The sequence below is a fragment of the Petaurus breviceps genome, unplaced genomic scaffold (genome assembly GCF_028583685.1).
Source record: "Petaurus breviceps papuanus isolate PSGF00001 unplaced genomic scaffold, PetGlider_PUasm1.0 156, whole genome shotgun sequence".
Taxonomy (NCBI): Eukaryota; Metazoa; Chordata; class Mammalia; order Diprotodontia; family Petauridae; genus Petaurus; species Petaurus breviceps.
Genome location: NW_027185720.1, coordinates 11503437 through 11525527, shown reverse-complemented (window position 1 = coordinate 11525527; position 22091 = coordinate 11503437). Strand labels below are relative to the sequence as shown.

The 22091-nt window shown below is 47.9% G+C and overlaps 1 protein-coding gene across 2 annotated transcripts in view; it reads left to right on the top strand.

Annotated features, from left to right (window-relative positions):
• Positions 1 to 16885, top strand: part of MB (myoglobin) — a 20704-nt gene extending 3819 nt beyond the window's left edge. For both annotated transcript variants that reach the window (XM_069082176.1, XM_069082175.1), the window contains exons 2-4: positions 3497 to 3595; positions 12311 to 12533; positions 15948 to 16885. In XM_069082176.1, coding sequence (XP_068938277.1) covers positions 3501 to 3595; positions 12311 to 12533; positions 15948 to 16094 — 465 coding nt within the window. In that variant the 5' untranslated portion in view covers positions 3497 to 3500 and the 3' untranslated portion in view covers positions 16095 to 16885. The remainder of the gene's footprint in view (positions 1 to 3496; positions 3596 to 12310; positions 12534 to 15947) is intronic.
• The last annotated feature ends 5206 nt before the right edge of the window (positions 16886 to 22091 follow it).

The following is a 22091-nucleotide window of genomic DNA, read 5'->3' as shown; positions in this document are numbered from 1 at the left end:
TGTGCTTTGAGAAGATTGCTTGAAGGAGATATCTGAGCTGGAGAAGGGCAGATTCAGGGGAGGGATGACAAGCAGTGTCTGGAATTGAAGGGCTAGCAAATGGAAAAGGGACCACACTTGCTCAGTTTCCCCTAGAGGTAGAATCAGGAACAATGGGCAGAAGCTAGGAGAGACACTCTGAGGCTCAGGAAAGCCTTGCCACATCAGTAGAGCTGAGCCTTGGGGGCCAGAGAGCCCGGGTCATGGCTGTAGCAGCCGATAGGAAGGTTCCAGGCCTCCTCCCAGAGGTCACTGGGAGGTGTACTTGGGGAGGGAAAGGAGGGGGTGGGAGCTGGTCCCTTCACCAAATCTTGTTCTGGAATTCTCCGAGCTGGGAGGAACAAAATGTAAAGTACCCAGAGCACAGGACCTTCCCTCCTGGAAGGGGCCAGGAGGGCCAGAGCCTGTGGAGATGGTTTGAGTCCTGACCCTTCACTTATTAACTGAGTAATGTCCTTCCTCTGGGCCTCACTGTCTCATCTACAAATTGATCCTCTTAGATTAGAGCTGGAAGCAAGTTTGGGATCATGAAGTCTAACCCTCTCATTTTACAGATGAGGAAACTGAGGCCCAGAAAAGTTAGGTGAATTCCTAGGATTATAAATTTAGACCTGGAAGGGAGCTCAGAGGCCAGTCCAGCCCTCTCGCTTTACAGAGACCCAAGGAAGTTACATACTTTGCCCAAGGTCATGCTGGTCACAAGATAGGTGGGATTTGAACCCAGGTCCTCTGAATCCAGAACCAAGATTCTTTGTACTGTGTGCTTCTCTGATGTAGAAAACCAGCTAAATAATAAACCATCCATGGAAAATAAAAGATTGTGGAAGAGCCAGAGGAGGGAGATTTTTTTCACTGAAATTCCATCCCCTTTTCCAGAACCTCTCTTCTCCCACACGCCTGATCCTGGCATACTGAGAGCTGCCATTCTGGTAATTATATGATAAAAACAGAGCGGGTAGCTCTGGGTCTCTATGGCAACCTCTGGGCAAGGCCGCTCTGTTGTGGAGATGGAGAAATGGAAGCAGGTCTCAGGGACTTTCCATTTGCTTAAATGGTAAAAGTTGACAAGCTGTGCTCGTGGGTGAGGAGCTCCTGGATAGGGGACTTGGGAGCCATGAGGCAGCCAGCTGGCCTCAAGCCAGATCATTGTTAAACACATTCAGGGCAGTGCTGGGCCTTAGAGACTCCTAACATCCTCCTGCCCCTGCATCCTCTGGAATCTGGAGGCAGCCAACATCACCAGACATTCAATTTCCTTCTGGGGTTCTTGGGCCTGTCTCGGTCCATCCACCCCTCACTCTCTCGTCCTGTGCTTGAGGCTGCCTTCCATTTCCCCTTTAGCTTCTCTGTCTGCTAAGGGCCCTCCTCGTTGGAGCCAGAGCTAAAAGGAACCTCGGAGGTCATCCAATCCAATGCCCTCCTTTTGGGGAATGAAGAAAAAGACCTAGAGAATTATGGGGCCATTGATTCAGATGTGCAAGGGACCTCTGAGGTCCCTGACTTCACCTCCCTCTTTCATTTCCTTTTTATAGATGAAACTGAGGCCCAGAAGGACTCTGGTACCGATTTGCTGGGTGACTTTGGACAAGTCACTTAACCTTTCTGAGGCTTGGTTTCCTTAGCTGTAAAATGAGGTGACTGGATTCAGTAACTTTCAAAGTCCCTCCCAGGGGTTTGAGTTGGCGCAGTGAGTAAAGCGCTGGCCCCAGAGTCAGGAGGACCGGAGTTCAGTTCCGGCCTCAGACACTTAACACGCACACTGAAAAACTAGCCGTGTAACCCTGGGCAACATACTTAATCCCAATTGCCCTCCAAAAGGCAAAAAAAAAAAAAAAAAGCCCCTCCCAGGTCTGGGCTCAAGTCAGTCCCAGGATACCCGTACTTGGTTTGGAGGCCCTATTCCCATGACTGGTGAATTCCTAGGGAAGACCGCCATTTCCTGGGGGGCCTGGGCATGCTTGCTTCACTCTCAGCTCCCTGCTCCTCTCCTCTCTGGCCCCACCTTGTTCATTACCAGCTGCCTTGGCCCTTCTCCCAGGACCATGGGGATATAGCACACACAGAAATAAATATAGGCCTTAGACAAAGCTGGGAGGGGCCTTAGAGAACCCAAGGCCTCTCAGTGACTTGATCAAGGCCATCCAGTGAGGAAGAGGAAGATGCCATGATGGAACCCAGGCCTTCCACATTAGACTGGGGGCTTCTGAAAAGCAGTGACTGGTTTGGGCTTTCTTTGAATCCCCAGTGTTTGGCCCAGGGCTTGACACATAGTAAGCCTTTGATAAATGTTTGGTGACTCAACTTAACTTCCTGTCCAGGGGCTGGCACCATGCCCGATCTTGGTAAAGATAATAATAGCCAACATTTTGATAAATGCCTTAATAATGTTCGGAATAAGAAGGCTAAGACTGACAGTAGCTAGGGTTTTGCTAAGTCACTTTCCTTGTAGTATCCTCATGCCTGCCCTGTGGGGGATTAATTCTGTTGTTATCCCCATTTTAGAGATGAGGAAACTGAGGCAGAAGGGGCATGCAGCTAGTGTCTGAGGTAGGATTTGTAGACACCGAGTCCAGTGGCACACTGTGATGCACCCTTAAATACTTGGTCATTGATTGATTTCCACCTGCATCCTCATTCACTGGAGGGCCATGAAGTAAGGTAGAAAGAGTCCTCTGGAGTCAGAGACCTGGGTTTGAATCTAGATCTGCTATTTTCTCACCTCTAGGACCCTGGCATTTTTCCTTTCTTAGGCTCGGTTTCCTTATTTGTAAAATCAGAGAGGGTATTGGATTAGATAACCTCCGAAGTCCTTTCCAGCTCCAATCTGTGATCCTCCAACATATTTATCTCCCCCATGGCAAACAGTCTTGCCCACACGTAGTAGGTGCTTTGCAGAAGCTTTTTGAATGACTGCGTGAAGTGAATACCTGGTGTTGGGGGGAGGGCGCACCCTCCTGCTCTCCCCTTCAGAGTTTTGAGAGCACTTCAGGAAGGTCAGGGCAGAGGTTCTAAATAAGGTAAGCTGGTCTTGTGGCCCCAAAGTCAGGGCCAAGAAGCTGGAATCCCAAGCTTGGAGGCCTGGTGGGGCCTTTTCTAGTCCCCTGGCAGGAGGGGAGAGTTGAGTTACAGGTTTCTGGCAAGGGACTGGTCAGTGCCCTTTCAGCCTGACTCAGGAGGGGGCTAGCCCCAGGCTCACCGCACCCCTCCCCCAGCAGGTGGCCTGGGCTCAGGGCAGGCCCACAATGGCACCAGACCCAAAATAACTTCCATGTGAGAGAGAAAGAAAGAGATTAGAACCCAGACTGGGATACAGGGAGAGCAAGGCTGGGTCTGTCAATTGATAGGAGTGGCCAGGACCCAAGGGAGGCTATAAAGGCCCCCCGCAGGCTGGAGCTGCTTCCAAACCCAACTTGAGACTTGGGGCTAACTGACACTCTTACTCATCTTCTTTGGGCAGCGCCATGGGGCTCAGCGATGGAGAATGGCAGCTGGTGCTGAATGTCTGGGGCAAGGTGGAGGCAGATGTCGGTGGCCACGGGCAGGAGGTGCTGATCAGGTAAAGCGAGGGGCAGACCATGGCCACCCACCCACCCGGAGACTGACTGCCTTAAGTCAGGATCTCAAAGCAAGCCCTCTCCCCTTCCTGGCCATGGGCTCAAGAATAAGCCTTTAGTGTATCTAGGGAGAGAGAGAGGAGATGAAAAACAGAAAGGTGAGGGACTTATTCAGTCCTAGAGCTTGGACTTAAATGCTTATGCTCAGTCTCCAAACCCAGAGGTTTTAGGAACCTTCAAGATCATTTAATACAACTCCATTTAACAGATGGAAAAAAAATGAGGCACAGGGAAAGGAATCATCTGGCCCCGAATCACACACAGAGCTTGTCAGAACCAAGATTTGAACACAGGTCTAGTTGGAGTGCTTTTCTATTGCAATAGACAAGACTGGGGACCAGACCCAGGAGGCCTAATTAGAAGAATGAAGGCTGTCCACCAGGCCAGACCCTCAAAAGGACCCAAGCTCAAAAAAATGTGATGCACAGGTGTGATTTACTGCCATTTACCTGATCTCAGTAGGAGCTGGAAAAGCGGTTCTTTTCCCTCTTGGCCAAATGTCTACTGCATTTTACTTACCAGTAAATAAGCCCCTGAAAAAGTTGTGAGTGCCCCAGCCATTTGTAGCTTGGTCTCGGGGTTCCTGGGTCATTTGTTGTGTGGTTTTAAGCAAATTCCTTCCATTTCCTGGGCCTCAGTTTCCCTGCTTTGTAAAGGGAGAGTATTGGACTATTCTCTCAGTGACTTCCATTATAATGGGTTTTGACTTGGTTCCTGATTGGTCTTTGTTTGTCTTTCATTTCTAATTAGTCTTCCCTTGTCTTTGAGTCTGGTCTTCACCAATCTGTAGCTGGAACTACATCAACTTTCAGAGATGGAGCTTTCCTTCCTTTCCCTCCTTCCCAACATCCTCTGTGGGCCAGCTTAGGATAATAATAATAATAATCGTGCAGATAGAAACATTAGCGCTCTTTAGATGCGGGGATTATTGATATTGTTATTAGAGCATGCGGGAGTGGTCTAGTTTTTCCATTTCATTAGTTGAAATTTATATGTATATATTTTAGACTTTATTTTATTTTACACTTTAATAAGTGTAAAAGGCAAGATTCAAGCCCAGTGTCCTTTAGAGGTCACTTCAGAGGTCATTGAATCTAGCCTCCTTCCCCAATTTTACAGATGGGGAAAATGAACTTCCATGAAGGGAAGTGATTTGCCCTAATGTTAACCAGGCAGTAAAGGGCAGCCCCTCTGACTCTAAATCCAGGGCTTTCCCCTTCTGGGTCACCCAGGGACTAGTGTAGTGCTGAAACTCATTGTAGACTGAACTCATTGCCAGGCAACCTGGCTCTGCCCCTAACTCAGTGCATCTCAGGACAAGCTAAGTCTATACTCTAGACCCCAGTTTTCCCATCTATATAGTGGAGGTGTTGGACTAGGTGCTGTGAGGTCCTTCTTGGCTTGAGGATCCAATGTGCATTCTCACTGTATGCCCAAGGAGGGTCGCTGGGTGTCTTCCTAGCTTGAGAGGATCACCGACATTTTCTTTCTCCAGGATGCTGGGGAACAGAATCAATAAGTTTGTTGCTATAGGATCTGATTTCAAATCTTGGTTCCTCCCCTCATCACCTGAGTGACCCTGGTTAAGTGAGGCCTGTTCTCTGGGCCTCGGTTTCCTCCTCTGTGAACCTGTGAGGTCCCTTCCAGACCCACTTATAGGAGCTTTTGATCTTGGTAGCAGCTGGAAAAGCGATTCTTCTGTCTTCCTTCTTGGCCAAATGTCTTAGGCAGTCTTCCGCTCTCTCTCACCCTGAGCTTCCCTCGACATCTGGGTCATTTCCCTGATAGGAGGGCAGTTGGCCAGACTTCAGCTGACTTGTGTTTGGGGGGATGAGCTGAGGCCTTCAGCAAATAGGAAGAAAATTAGCTTTTCTCCTTTGTGGACTTTGGAAGCCCCAGGAATCAAAGCAGAAAGTCTATAAAAATCAAATTGTGGTGGGGGGACCATGGGAGTCTGATATGGGGGCGGTGCAGAAATCCGAGGACCAGCAGCCAATCTCTGGCACCTTAGTGGACCTTGTTCTTGCCTCCATGGAGCTCACTAAATGGACTGATTTCCAGAATTCCTTTTAGTTCAGACATTCTGTGTCCTAAGGTCCCTCTCAGTTCTGATATCTCACATTCTAATTTCCCTCCCAATGCTGACATTCTCTAATGTCTCTCTTATATCTGATATTCCATGTTCTAAGGATCCTCCAAGACCTGACATTCTAGGTTCTGAGGTTCTTCTCCCCACTTTTATTCTATGTTCTAAGTTCCTTTCTAGCTCTGATAGTCTAGGAATCTCCAACTCTTGATGTGTGTGTGTGTGTGTGTGTGTGTGCGCGTGTGTGTGTGTGTGTGTGTGTGTGTGTGTGTGTGTGTGTGTGTGTTTGAGCTACTCCTTTTTGGGTGGTGGCAGCAAAAGGTTAGAGGTCTGGCTGGCATCTTCTGCCTGGCTTGAAGAATTTGTGCCTTCTGAAAGGACACTGGTTTGGCACCCAGGCTGGGGACCCAGAAGTCACTGCCTTTTTGGAAACATTTTCCTCCCCTCCAAAGGATCATTTTGGACATAAGAGGCAGGAGGCTTTCCAAAGGTCTTAAAAACCCATGCAAAGCCCAGGAGAGGATGGCTCTGGCAGGCCGCCAAGTCCTTGGGGTGCCACTTGTCTGTCCCATGTCTCAGATTATAATGGCAAAGGAGTCATCAGGAATGTCACTCTGTCTCTGAAGGAATTAAACTCAAGGGTGCCTTTTCTTTTGGGGGTGTTTATTTGCATTTCTTGGGATCAGAGGTGAGGAGGAGGGTGGCTCAACATCCCCCAAATCATAGCTCTTGGACCCTTGCTAATATCTATTCTAGGTTCCCACCTTGGCCTCTGGTCTTACTTCTGGACCTTGGACAGATCATAGGAACAAAGAATCTCAGTCTTAGATCTTTTCATTGGACCAATTTTGGAATCACAGATTTTGAGCTGGAGGGGATCTTAGGGGCTCTCTGGTCCAACCCTATGTTTTAGATGGGGAAATGGAAGCAAAGAGAGGCCATAAGAAACCAGATGCAGAAGGGAGTTTATAGAGCAAGCCCCTTACTTTGTAAAGTGAGTCACAAATGGCTGAAGTAGGACACAGATCTCAGAGGAGGGAATGACCTGGTCATTAGAGGAGTAAGTATCAGGGAGAATTTCAGACCCAGATCATTGGATTCCAAATGCAGGCTTCCTCCTTCCACTTTTCCATTCACCCATTCACTTATTTTCCTCATTTGGAAAATGAGTTTACTGCCCGAGAACTTTAAAAACCTGGATAAAAGGCCCAGGGTCTTTATTATGGAATTTAGGAGTTGAGGACAAGCTCAGGGGTGAAGTCATCTGAGCCTTACAGTTTCCTTGTCAAATGCAAGGAAACTGGGACCTGGAGAAGGAAAATGACTGTTCCAGGGTCACATAAGTTAATATTAAAGATGGCAGCAGAATCCAGCCTTATTTCATGGGGTCTGGTGAGAGGCTCTTAGGACATAATGAGTGGAAAGCATTTTACACTCTAGAGATGCCAGTGCTGATGATGCTATTATAGTTCTACCATTATTACAATATCATTTAAGATCAGAGTCTTAAGGGCCCTCAGATATGACTTCGTTCAGCCTCCTCATTTTGTAGAGGAGGCCCAGACAAATTAAGCAATGCGTCCAAGGTCACACAGCAAGCTGGTAGGAAGAAACAACATTGGAACCTTCTGTGCCTCTCAACTGCCCTACGATGAATATAGGGATGGTAGATTTAGAGAGAAGGGACCTGAGAGATCAAAGAATCCAGCCCCTCATTTTATAGAGGAAGAAACTGAGGCTCATGGGGAAGAAATAGCATAGATACGGAGTGGGGGGGAGGGGGAAGGGACCACCTAGTCCAATGCTCCCATTTTATAGGTAAGGAAACTGAATCATTTGGTTTCCACTGGATCTCTTGAAGGGATTTCTTTCCTGCATTTGTGGAAGTCTAGAAACTTCTTGGGGATGGGGGGTGGCATGTCTCTCTTCTGCCTCCTGTCTGGTCTGTCTTTGTTTCATGGGTGTCTGGGAAGCTCACTCCCCCACATTGGCTTGTTAGAAGGACTTTCTTGCCAGCTACCAGGGAGACAGTGAGATAAATAACAGAAAAAATGATTCAGGATTAAAAAAAAGTCTTTTAAATTCCTTCTGCCCATTTACTGAGACGAGGCTCCTGTTCCTTCTAGGCTCCCCTCCAGCCCAGCAAGTGCCCCCCTGGGTCCCCCGCCCCAAGCCTCACATCCCCCTGCCATGGATGTGGGGTGAGGGCCAACAAGGGAGGCAGGCAGGGGACCAGGTGCTCTGATTAGCTATGTCCTCCCAGCACATCTTCAAAAATAGGCCTGAGCCCTCCCAGGATGGCAGAGGGGGGGAGGGGGAAGGGGGAGGAGGAAGAGAGAGAAGCTGCTGGGCTTGAGCATGAAGAGGGGGAAGGGCCTTAGAATCCTGGAATGGGAGGCCTGAAAGGCACCTTAGAGGGCACCTAGAAAGTGGGGAGGGTGGCCCTCTTGCCTATATGTTATAGAGGGATTCCTGCATAGAGACAGGTTGAACAAAGTAGGCTGTGAGATCCTTTCACCTCTGAGATCATCAGCCCTTTCCTTTGTCCAATTGGGAAATCGAGGCTCAGAAAGGGGCTGTGATTCACCCAAGGTCTCCTAGGTAGTTTGTGGCTAAACTAAGTCTAGAACCCAGGTCTCTTAGATTCTTCTACATCTCCTGTGGTTTTTGAGAGACACACATAAAGACAGAGAGACAGAGAAGGACAAAGACAGAGACAGAGAGAGAGACAGACAGAGAAACAGAAACAGAGAGACAGATTGACATAGAGAGACAGAGATAGAGACAGAGAGGTAGACAGGGAGAGAAAGAGACTGAGACAGAGAGACAGAGAGAGACAGCTACAGAGAGAAATACAGAGACAGAGAGAGACAAAGAGAGAGAGACTAAGAGAGAAATGGGACTCCCAAGCCCTGGGTTTTATCTCTTGTGATTTGTGTTTCCAAGGGGAATGAGAGGTATGCTTGAAAACATATGAAAACCCATAAAGCTCCCTAATTATTTGTCCTGCCTTGCTCTGCCCTAGGCCCTTGTCCCCTTATTTTTGGACCAGGCTCCCTCTGGAATGAGAGACCAGTCCCTTCCCCTCCTTAAGCTCTGGCTTCTCCCACTGTCAGAGGAGCAGGATAAGAATAGTCTGAGCCTGATAATATTAGTAATGAGCTGGAGACCCTTGGGTGAAAGGTACAGGCTGAAGGCAGTCAGTGACGTATGTGGCCTTTGGAGGGGGCTCCACTGGGATTAGCTAACATTGGACATACTTGCTGGGAGGTCCTGTCTGGCCTGAAGCAGAGGCTCAGTGCTGAAAGCAGAAGATTGTAGAAATGTTCAGGAGTGTGTGTGTGTGTGTGTGTGTGTGTGTGTGTGTGTGTGTGTGTGTGTGAGTGTGTATATGTGTGTGTGAGTGTGTGTGTATGTGTGTGTGTATGAGTGTGTGTGTGTGTGAACAATAGCTGTGGCTGTCAGTGTGACTATGATGATCATTGTGTATCTTTGTATCTTGGTGCCTAATTTTAACTGTATGTGGGCATCTAATAATAGACTCACAGAACCTCTGGGATACAGGGTCCTCCAATGCCCTGCAGTCCAAGGACAACTGAACAAGGACCCATTCTATGACTTTTATCTATCCATCATTCATTCCCTCTACAAGCAGTTATTAGGAACTAGGGAACTGAGACCAGTCAGGAAGGCCTGGGTTCAAGTCCCTTTTTGTATGCAAAGTGTTTGACCTGGGGAAATCTCCTAGGGAAAGCCTCTGGGCTTCAGAGCACTCATGACTTCCTTGGTAGAAGGACTTTCCCTCCTCGGGCTTTCATACATAGATGAAATCACATATTTGGAGGAAAAATGTCCTGGTCACTGTCAGATACTAGGAGCATGGAAGCAAAACCAAAACATTCCTTGACCTCAAACCCTGTCTGGAAGGGAGGCGATAAGTGTCCAGATATAATAAAGAGTGACATTTGCTGAAGGATGGTCATCCAGACCATGCTGGAGGACCTCCACTGGGGAAGAATGCCCAGCTTCCCGAGCCATCTCATTCCACTGCTGGACAGTTCAGGAGTCTGTCCTTACATAGAGTCGAAATCTGCAGCTTCCACCTGGTCCTGACCCGTGGGGCCAAGCAGGACCAGCAGAAACCTTCTTCCAGGGCAGCCTTCGGAGTCCTTGAAGAAAGCTCACATGTTTTCTCTAGACTTTCTTCTCCAGGATAGACGAAGTCCTAGAAGAGACCTGCCAAGTCATCCAGTGAAAACATCATCTTACAGGAAAGGCCCCAGAAGGAGGGGGCTTTACCCAAGGTATCACAGATAATAAGAAGTCAACCTAGGATTTGGAATCCAAAGAGGACTTTCCCCAGCGTGATACTTTAAAAGTATAGCAACACTGTATCGCGATAGTGTATCTAATTAGGTATGAATGAATAACAATGATGCCTCTGTTCTGATGCTAATAATTCAATCCAGCAAGGACTTTCTGAGTACCTTGTATGTGCCATTATGGTACTAAATACCCTGGTATGGAAAGAAGAGATGACAGGCCTGCCTTCAAGGAGCTTACATTTTAATGGGTTTATAGTCCCCACTTGATAGATGAATGACCTAAAAAGGGGGAAATGACTTGGTCAAGGTCACACAGCTAGTAAGTAACAGTGCAGGAGATGAAACAAATTCTTGACTCCGTTGGTGTTGAGAATCAAATGAGGTCATTCATCTAAAGTACTTTGTATAATGCTATGTAAATGTAACTTATTGTTTGTGGTCTGGGTGTGATAGTGTTTGTCTGTCTACATATGTGTCAATATGTCAACATGTACATAGTATTTCTCCCCCTCCCCCCGTGTGTGTGTGTGTGTGTGTGTGTGTGTGTGTGTGTGTGTGTGTGTACTTAGGATCTGAACCATAACCAGGGCAGGCAACTGGGTCTTTATCTCAGGGCTTTGCCATCATGAGTGCTTCCTTCTCAAGGTGCTTTAGGGACTCCTGTCTCCTCACCTTTCACCATGCGGCTCTAGACTCTGATGTTTCCAGGGTCTTGTCACTAGGGCACCCAGCCAATTTCTAGGCTGGTACTGCCAGCCAGACTCTCTCCCCTGTGTCCCTGCCACCACCATCTTGCCACCCCATGTGAAAATGTTTTTAGTTACAGCTCCGTGTAGGCTTGAAAGTGGACTGAGCCTCGATCTCAAAACCCTCCTATCCCTATTTCCCCTCTCTATTCTCCTGTTATCCTAAGAACACAGTCAAACTAGTCCTAGGGGGCGGGGGGCCTATTGCCTCCTCTCTGCAGAGCTGGTGACAGCTCCCTACATGCCAAGGGAGATTAGAAGCAGACAAGTGGCATTCCTGGCCAAGGTGACTCTGCTGCAGGCCTGGTCAGATGGTCAGGCATCTGCCTGGGTGGGCCCCTGACTCGGCACAGCTTTGGGTTCACAATGACCATTTAATAAATACTCGTTGGCTGCCTGGTTAACAAATTACAGAGACAATAAAACTTCTCCAGGCTAGATTTAAGAGGGACTCATTGACAGACCCATCTTAGCATGTGGGTATCTCTGCTAGACTGTCAGGCTGACACAGAACACGTCCTTACATTCCAGTCAACGAACACCATCCAGTACCTACTTACTTGGTCATTTCACTAACGTAGCACAAAGATAACAATGAGAACCCTTGATGTGCCAGTAGAGACCTCAGGCCTGGGAAGTGCTTTCCATGCCTTCGATGGCTGTCATCATCATCATCATCACCATCACCTCCACCACCATGACTATCATCTAACATTTATATAGTGTAGAACTAACATAGTATATAGAGTATATAACAAACATAGTATACGGTATATAACTAACATTTATATAGTATATAACACATATAGTATAGTATATATAGAAAATTCATTTCTATAGTATATATGTATAAAATGGATCTCTATAAATATTACTATGTGCCAGTAACATTTACAGAGATACATTTTATACACATATGCACACACATTAAATACAATCAGCAAACATTTAAAATGCCTAGTTAATTTAACAGAAAATTAAATACAATATATAAAATTCTCTTTATATATATATACATAAATATACACACATATACATATACACGTTAAATATAATCAACAAACATATATTAAGTGCCTAATTAATTTAATAGAAAATTAAATGCAGTATATAAAATTATACAAAGTATATAAAATATACACACAAATATATATGTCTATTGCCAGCTCATTTTACAGATGAGGAAACTGAGGCAAACAGGGTGAAGGGACTTACCCAGGGTCACATAGCTAGTAAGTATCTAAGGCTGGATTTGAGATCTCAGTTCCTCATCTGTAAAAAGAGAGATTGACTCTTAGAGGAGGAAATTGGTCCTAAGACTGGGGAGGGGGTAGTAGTTGACTTGCCAAGTTCATGAGGCTCACAGTGAGCAGAACTGGGCACTGAACCTATATGCCATGATACCCAAAGTGCTTGACATCCCATGACCTCCCCATCCTTCCCCAAATTCCAAGGCCCTCCTTATTCCTCCCTGAGTCAGATCTTTCCTTTGATTCCCAGACTCTTTAAGGGCCACCCTGAGACCTTGGAGAAGTTTGACAAATTTAAGCACCTGAAGTCTGAGGATGAGATGAAGGCGTCTGAAGATCTTAAGAAGCACGGCACAACAGTGCTTACCGCCCTGGGGAACATCCTGAAGAAGAAGGGCCAGCATGAAGCAGAGCTGAACCCCCTGGCCCAGTCCCATGCCACTAAGCACAAAATCTCCGTTAAGTTCCTAGAGGTTAGAAGCTGGGGCTGACCTGTAGGGATGGAGAAAAGAACACTGGAAGGGGGGAAGGAGGGAAGGACGAGGCCAACCCTGCACACCACAAGGACTTCTCATGTTGGGACCATTGACTTCGAATAGGAGAGGGCAACCCTCTTGTTTGACAGATGAGGAAACTGAGGCACAGAGAAACATGTCCAATGTCAAAGAAGGAGAAAGTGGTAGAGCTTCTCTGATCACAAGTTTGACACTCTTTCCAATGTACTCTTTCCTCTTAAAGGTCATTTAGACCAATCCCCTTATGTTTCAGATGGGGAAACTGAAATAATTACCCCAAGGTCATCTAGGTAGTGAGTGACAAGAGCCAGAATTGTGCAGGACCATAGACTTAAAACTAGAAGGGGCTTTAGAAGCCATTGAGTTCCACCCCCCTCGTTTGACAGATGAGGAAACTGAGGCACAGGGAGGTTAAGCCACTTGACCAATTTGAATTAGGTCCTTTGGCTTTGGGTCCAGTGCTCACACCAATATTCCCTGCTGTCTCATCTTGTTTCTAACAGTCTTAGATCTCTCAGGGGAGATCTATCTATCCAGTCCAGTTGAAGAGAACTGGAGTTCTTCACCCAATAGTCCAAATGTTTTCACAAATGAGAAGCATAAATGCTCTCACTGTCCCCAACACAAGCAACTGATACTAGTCCTGTGAGGTCACCTGAGAAGCTGGTTAGCATGGTGAGACATAAGTATTTTATTGCTAGAAACCTGTTGGGCAAGTGGGGGCCCTTGGGTTGGAGATGAAATGGACTATGGGGCAAGAGCTATCTCCCAAGGGGCCTACAGGAAGGCTGCCATGTGCAGCTACTTCTCCTTCCCACCTGTTGCCAGAGGGTTTGTTTTTAATTTTAAATTTTTAATGAAGGGACCAACTGGCTTGACAACCCTGGTGAATTCTGCCCATCTGTTCATTCTATCCAACGGTTCTCCCCAGGAGCCTCAAGTCACCATCTGAAAGCCATCCACCACTAAAAGAACAAGCAGTGGGCTAGGAACCCTGCCTCAGGCACTTAATCACTGTGTGATCACAGAAAGTCACAGCTCTTTGAGCCTCAGTTTCCTCATCTGCCAAAGGGGAGGGTGATAATACTTGTCTCACAGGGTTGTTGTGAAGGGAAGTGCTTTGCAAACCTTAAAATGCCCTAGAAAGGGGAGTGCTTACTAATTTTAGACTATCAAGATTTAGACTTCCCTGAACTCCTGTTTCCTCACCTATAAAATAAGGATGATAAAACCTGGTGTGAGAGTCCACAGCAGCCACAGAATCAGGAAACTCTGGGTGCGAGTCTCATCTCTGCCCCATACTGGCCATGGGACCCCATGTATCTTTCACCGCCCCAAGATACTCTCTAAGAGTAAATTTCAGAGAGAGTGCTGCTCTGTATTGATATATTGACTTTCTTCAATGAGAGTACTGTACACAGGCACCATCCAAAATCAAAATAGAAAGGTTATACACATACATACATGTATACTCACTTGGCTGTGTGTATGTATACATGCCTATTTGTGCATACATATATACTTATATATGTACGCACACATATTGTGTGCATACATGGGTATGTTGTATACATGTGTGTATGTGTGTACATACCTACACTTACACACATATATCTATATCCATATCCATCCATCCATCCATCCATCTATACCTCCAGTGGCTCCTAGGAGGTATATATAAGCTAAGAGGCTTTGGAAGTGTCAGAGAACTCAAGGCCTTTAAGATATTTATTCTCAGGCTTTTGACCAATGTGATTAATTTTATGGACTTAAGAGCATGAAAAAAAGACTTGAGTGCTCCCCTAAATCAGGGCCACTGGATCCCCTGGCTGTTGGGGTTTGTTACATATTTAGAAGTGCAGAATTTTGGAGCCAGGAAGGGATGGCAGAGGTCATGTGGCCCAACTGCCTCCTTTTACAGATAAGGAAAATGAGACCAAGGCAGAGGGGGGTTTGCCTAAGGTCATGTGGGTGATAGTAGCAGAGCTGGCCATTGGGCCCAGGTGTCCTGGATCCTGGTCTAGTGGTCTTTTTTACTATGCCATGGAGTGATAACAGCTGGCACTTATGCCAAGATTTAATGGTTACAAAGTACATTACGGATATTATCTCCTTCAATTTTCACAACTCTGGGAGGTAGGTGCTATAACAATTCCCATTTTATAGATGAGAAAACTGAACTGAGAGAGGGGCTCACCCAGATTTGCCCAGAGAGACCCAGCTGTTAAGTGGTTGAGACAGGATTTGAACTCAGATCTTCCTGACTCCAAGCCCAACACTATCCACTGTGCCACCTACCTGGGAGATAGGTAGGACAGATATGATTTCCCCCATTTTACAGATGGAGAAACTGAGGCATGGATGAGTGATAGGTTGGAGGGTCACAGATTTAGAAGTAGAAGGAACCTTAGAGGGCATCTAGTCCAGCCCCCTCACTTCATGCATGAGGGAACTCAGAACCAAGGAAATGGAGTGACCCAACCAAGGTCATACACATGGTCAGTGGCAGACCTAGGTTTCGAATCCAGGTCTCCTGTCTCTGAGGCCATGCTGAGATGCCATGACTTGGCAAGGCCATAGAGCTAGCAAGGTGCAGGGGTGGGATACAGACTCATTTTTCCTCAGTCCAGAATGAGCCCTTTCCACTTATTCCACAGAACAATAATATTAGCCAGTCAACTAGAATTTATTGAGTGCCTTCTATGTACCAGCGTTTATGTATATGATTCTTCCCATCAACCCTGGAAAGTAGGGGGCTATTATCATCCCCATTGTACAGATGAGAAAACTGAGGCTTAAAGAGGTCAATTGACTTGCTTAGGGTCACACAGCTAGTAATCATGAATAATGATAATAACAAGAGATTACATTTACATAACAGCACTCATTATGTGCCAGGTTTCTTGCCCCCAGGTCCACGCTCTAACCATTGTACCACCTGGCATAGGGGTTGTTACTTTGCCCCTTTTTTTCCAAAGTGCTGGGACCTGTCTGGTCCTATATTTCAGCCCAGTTATACTGTATGTAACTTCCCCAAACATCCAACCTCCTCCCATTTCCTCTGGTCAAAATTGGTTCCATATGTTCTGACTGAAATCTGAGAATGCTGCCCATGAGGCCCTTTCCCCATTCCCATTCTGTCCTCCAACCCTCAGCTCTCCCTCCCGATTTTGAATCTGAGCATCTGGTCCTGCTCCTCCTCCCTCCCCTTTGAATTCCATTGGTCTTACCACAGAGCTCCCTCCTCCCACCCCTGGATCTCTAAAGGCTTCCACCCCAACCTTGGCTAGTGCTGCACCCTCGATGACCCTTCTTTTTCTCTTTCTCCCCCACACCCTCTTCCCTTTTCTCTCCCTTTCTCCACTTCGGCAGTTCATCTCAGATGCCATCATTCAAGTAATCCAGAGTAAACACCCTGGGGACTTCGGCGGGGATGCCCAGGCTGCCATGAAGAAGGCCCTGGAACTTTTCCGCAACGACATGGCGGCCAAGTACAAGGAGCTTGGATTCCAGGGCTAGAGCAGGCTGAGGATTGAGCTAGATGGGGGCCAGACTCCTCCACTGGCCATCAGCCCTCCTGTCCAACCCCTGGGTCAAGTAGTTAGTTTCTACTAAAGTAGCACCTTAGCTTTGGGTTTGGGGATACCCTATCTGACTGAGACATGGTGAGGGAAGAAAAGGAGAGGGAGGCAGTCAGGGGATGCTTCTTATCTTACTAATTGGCCAGAGTAATTCTGCCAAAGGTCCAGAATTTTCATTTCCTCCTTGGCTTTACAAAGGTGGAGACCTAAGTCCTTGAGAATGGGTAGCTGGCCTTCTTTCCTGGAGGTGCTTTTGTGGATATACCTCTTGGCTTCCTTCTGGGGGGCAGTGACAGTTTGCACTTTACAGGGCAGGGAAAACGAAGGGCTGGAGAGAGAATTGGGGGAAGGGGTAGTGATGTGGTTCAGCCCTCCTTCTTCCCACCAACTGGGTCCCTAATGGCTTCCATTCTGCCTTTGATTAGGCCTTCAAATGTGGACTCTCTCTTTCCTTTCCTCTTTTTCTTTCTCTCCCCCAAGGCTGTCACAGCCAGTGCCCCCAGCATTCCTCGGGGATGGCAACTGACAGATGGCTCCTGAAAAAGTTGGAGATATTTGAGACACTGGGGGGGGGGGGAGGGAGGGAGAGAGAGGGAGAGAGAGAGAGAGAGAGAGAGAGAGAGAGAGAGAGAGAGAGAGAGAAGGAGGGATGGAGAGGAAGAGAGAGAGGGAAAGAAGGAAAGAGAATGTTCTCAGTTAATGGGTGTGACTCTCCTGGTCTTAATAAAGGACCTGAAACAATTTGTCTGTCTGGGCCTGGTGCTTTCCTCCCCTTGGAGAAGATGAATGAGACCTGGGAGGAGAGAGATGACAGGGAGATGAACAAGGCCAGGAGGTAGTGGGCAGACAGCGCCATTGATGTCAGTCCCAAAGAACCTTGTATTTGGGTAGGAAAGTCAGCACAAGGCAGGCTGCCTTTTAAAAGGAACAAATATATTTGAAACCTGAAGGCTGAGAAGGGTCAGGACCAATGAGAGGCAAAGATGGTGTTTGGCAGCTGGGCAAAGGAGAGGAGGACTGTACGGTGGGGGATGCAGGCGGGGGTGGGGGCGGTGGGAGATTTCCCTACAAACCAGGTCTGTCAGTCTTCCTTTGACCTCAATCTGGGGGTCCAGAGTGGAGAGCTAGGGAGGGAATCATGTGGGATGGGGGAGTGGGTAGGTACACGGGTAGGATTAAGGGGCAAGAGCTGGGAGGAAGCCCCCCAGATCTTATCCCCTAATTCTACAGATGAAGAAACTGACACAGGATGGAAACATTAATTGTCCAAGATCACACACAAGTGATTGAACAAAAATTCAAATCTTGGGATTCTGACAAATCCAATATTCTGCCTTTTTTCTAAAAAAAAAAAAAACAACCAAACATTCTTATTTACCTTGTTTCTTCCCTTTCTGAGAATGTTTCCCTGTAATAAAGAAATCAAGTTAAGCATTATCAATAAGAAATGTGATGGCGTAGATAGAAGAAAACCTGGTCTCAAATCCCACCTTGGAAAATTACTAGCTGTGTGACCCTGGGCAAGTCACAATCTCTCTGAGCCTCAGATTCCCATCTGTAAAATGGGGATAATAATAGCTAATTCCTCACAGAAACTATTGTGAAGATCAAATGAGATAACATTTATAAACTGCTTTGTGAATTTTTTTTTTAGCACTAGATATATGCTAGCTATTAATGAAGCCATATATAAATGTTAGTCAGTGTCATGGCGACTAAGACTTGGGGTCAGGAAGAACCAGGTTCAAATTTCATCCCAGTAGATTACTACCTGTGTGACCTTGGGCAAGTCACTTAATTTCTTTGGGCCTCAGTTTCCCCATCTGCAATGATGACCTCTAAGGTTCCTTCCTGTTCTACAATTCCACACATTGGCCATTGTTGATGATGTACGGCTCCTCCTGGACCCATATTCCATCCCCTCCCTGTGGACTTCACCACGGGTTCAGGAAGTCATAAGCAGTAAGTCACTGGCCAAACCTCCACTCATTAGAGGATGTTGGCTGTGTCCTGTTGCTGATCAGCCCCCAAATGGAAGGCACCATGAAGCTATGGAAAGATATTTGACCTTGAAATCATGGGGCCTGAGTTTGAATCCCAGCTCTGACATTCATTCACTCATGTGACCTTGGGCAACTCCTTTCCCCTTTCTGGGCCTCAGTTTCTCCTTATCTGTAAAATGTGGAGTTTGGATTAGATGACCTCCAAGGTCATCTAAGGATACTGCCATTCTATGCATTATAGCAAATTCAGCCATCCCTGCATCTGGTCCCATATACTCCTCCCACAGCTGAACTACCTAGATTTAATCCAGTCCTGAGATGGCTCTTGCCAAGGTCCTGACTCTGGTAACCCCCTGGGCCTTCAGCTCCATTCAAAGGATTCCCAGGAAGTCCCAGTTTGGAATTTCCTGGATAACTCCAGCTGGGATGACACGAACTGGTCTGGAATCTAATAGGATTTTCTAGTGACCCCAGCATTGGGCTGCTCTCCAGGGCTGTGGGCCAAGGCCAGTGTGGGATCTCCCCCCACAAAGGAGGCCGACCAAACTCCCATAACGCTGGGTCACCAGGCACAATTTCTGAGGAAACAGACCCAAGACAGACCTTAGGACTCCAGTTACGGCTGCTTCAAGAGCCGTTGGTGGAAGAAATGGAAGTCTTTGACATCTGGACTTGAAGGACCATCCTCCTTTGAGTGTTAGATGTTGGTCATTCAACTACCAAAAAGTGTCCCAATCCCTGTTATTGGGGAGTTTCTGATCTAATGAAAAGATACTCCATCTATATAAATAACTATGACATTCTTAGGGAGAATGAGATCAGGGCAAAGGGGCCACTGGCAACATGCTGTCATAAAATTCAAGGACAGATCACTTTCAGGTGGGGGAAATCAAGGAGGGCTTCATGGAAGAGGAGGAATCTGATCCAGGTCCCCATGGAAGAAGTTTGAAGATACCTGGAGAGGAAGGATGTTCTACCCAGGGAGGGCTGGGCTGGGCATGTTATAGCAGCAACAACAAAACACAGGTATTATGCACTAACTGTTGTATATCAGGATCTGATGTTGCACAGTGTGAGAGACACAAAGTTTACAAGTAGAGCCCCTGCCTTATGGAGCTCAGAAGAGAGGAGGAAGGATAAAATGCAAACACAGACCGCCTGTAATCGACACCAGGATGTGATGTCAGAGGAGGGTGAAGCAAAGGGATAACAACTTGGGTACTAGGAATGAGAGAGAGAGAGACCGACAGACAGACAGAGACAGAGACAGAGACAGAGAGACAGAGACAGAGGGAGACAAAGACCGACAGACAGACAGAGACAGAGAGAGAGACAGAGAGACAGAGAGGGAGACAGAGACCGACAGACAGACAGAGACAGACAGAGAGAGAGAGAGAGACCGACAGACAGACAGAGACAGAGACAGAGACAGAGACAGAGAGACAGAGAGGGAGACAGAGACCGACAGACAGACAGAGACAGACAGAGACAGAGAGAGAGACAGAGACAGAGAGACAGAGAGGGAGACAGAGACCGACAGACAGACAGACAGACAGAGACAGAGAGAGACAGAGACAGAGAGAGACAGAGTCAGAAGAATAAAACCTCAAGGACCTCTAATCCCAGATTTCTGGGTTAGGCTGGAGGTCTTTGAGGTAGAGAGGGTTCAGGAGTGGGGAGCAGCAGGGATTTGATGCATTTTTCTTAGAACAAAATTAGAGAATGTAAAAGGTAGAAGGGACTTTAGAAGATAGGAAATTTGATGTGAAAGGGACCCTAGAACAGGGAAGGTCAGAGCTGGGAGGACCCTGAGAAATCCTGTAGTTGAAAAAGCAGAATCTGAGAAGGGCCCTTGGAGCCCTCTAGTTCACTCCTTCTCCTGTTTCCCCTTCTAGCCCTCTCTCAGCTGCTTCTGGGGTTGGCTACCAGACCAGGTGCCCAGTTCTCCGCCTCTTCCTCCCCCCTCCTTCCTTCCTCTTCCTTCCCTTTGTTGTCCTCTTTCCCCCTTCCTCCTTCCCTCTTCCATCTCCCCTCCTTTCCTCCTCCCCTTCCTCCTCCCCTTTCCTCCTCCTCCTCTTCCTCCCTCCTCCCTTCTTCCGTCTTCCTCCCTCCCCCGCTGGGGCCCAGTCCCGTCCCTTCCAGCCCACCCAGCCCGAGGCTGCCGTCTGCTCTGGCCAGACGGGGCTGGCACAAGTGGGGTCTGGCTCTTGCTTTCTCCTCTTGAGCGCCGGCAAGGCCTGGTGGGTGGGGCCGGCAGCCTCGGGGGCCTGGCAGCCCCTGCCACAAAGGACAATAGCTGCTCTGGCTCCATTTTGCCAGTCTGGGAGGCGGGCCCAGCCGGGCTGGGCAGCTGCTCCCATCTGTCCATGCAGGCCTGGAGAGACGGAAGGAGGGAGGGAGCGATGGAGAGCAGCAGCGTCAGCTGGCAGCAGGGACAGCTCCTCCGGGCCGTCTGCGCCCCCTGGTGGAGGCTAGGCCCTTCCGAAGTCAGCTCTGGGTCAGAGCCTGGGCTAGCTACCGCTCTGCCCCAGGCAGTGCTTAAGGGACCCGGCACTTGGGAAGAGTGCTGGGCTTGGAGTCCTGAGGCAGGGCCAACAGCCCAACCCGGCTCCCTGGGTGATCTGAGTCTCAGTTTCCCCTCTGGGCCTTCCAACAGGAACAGTGGTGTTTGGGCTACTTCCCTCTCCGGTTCTGTAGTTTGAGAGCTGGAAGGGACCTTCTAGGTCATCTAGTTCATTCCAGCGACCTTATTCAGAGGCGTGAGGTTCAATACGCTGCCACTGACCCAAGGTCATGCAGGGAGCAGGGAGCAGAATAGACTAGCCTTTAAGCAGTTTAGGGCCGTTATCACAGTAACCCAATGAAGTAGGAGTTATTGTTATCTCCACTTTACAGATGAGAAAACAGGTGGACAGAGGGGACATAATGTGCCCAGGGTCACACAGCTAGTGAGTGTCTGAGGAAGGATCCAAGCTGGAGTCTCCCTAACTCCAGGTCCCATTGGCAGGGACCTTGTAGGTCTCATTCATCCCATTCATCAGATGAGAAGACTGAGGCCTGAGAGGTGGTATAACTTGCCCAGTGTCACATACGGCAGGGCTGAGAGTCAAATCAGACTCTCCAGAGGCTGAACTCCCTGTTGTGTTCATTTACCACATTCGTTTTCTCTTTTAGGAAGAAGGAAGTGAGGGTCCCTTTGAATTCTGTTCAAGTTTGCATTAGCCTGGATCGTCTCCGAGGTCAATTCTGCCATTCTGAGGTTCTGAGTCATTGATGTGTGTGTGTGCGTGTGTGTGCGTGTTTGTGTGCACTCCCAGCTGTCCAGGCAGCTCCAAGTCCAGCTTCCTCCCACCTGTTTCTCTGGGTCCTATGTAAGGTAACCTGATGCCTTTGTGAAGCTCAGATTTGTCCCTGTCCCATTTGGGGCTTGCTGGGAGGCAGCCTCTGGCTGGAGAAGGGCAAGAAGACCTTGGGACAGACAGCCTGAGCCTCTGGGGATCTGGTGTCTGCCAGGAAGGAAGCACCCCCACCCCACCCCGGAAGGAGAGAGCAGCCTTGGAAGTTTATTCCTGAAGGGCCCTCCCTCCCCAGTATGTCCCACCCAAAAGGCAGGACCAGACTTCCTTGCCAGCATATCTGACTCACCAAGCTATATTAACAAACATGGTGGCCAGGGAGGAGGATAGTAAGCCCCCTTCCTTCAGAGCCCTTGTGGGGTACATCCAGCAAGTGTGGACACTGACCTCGGAGATGCTTGCCCAAAGCCATCCATCTCAGTGACTGGATTCAGCAACCAAACCCCGGGTGAACTCCAAGTTCCCTCTGGGCAGAAAGCTTGGAATCCCAAGAAAACAAGCTCCTATTGGGAGGAGTGAATCTCATCTCTGGGGAGGGCCCTCCCCCCCCCCCCCCGGCCCAGTGAATCTGGAGGT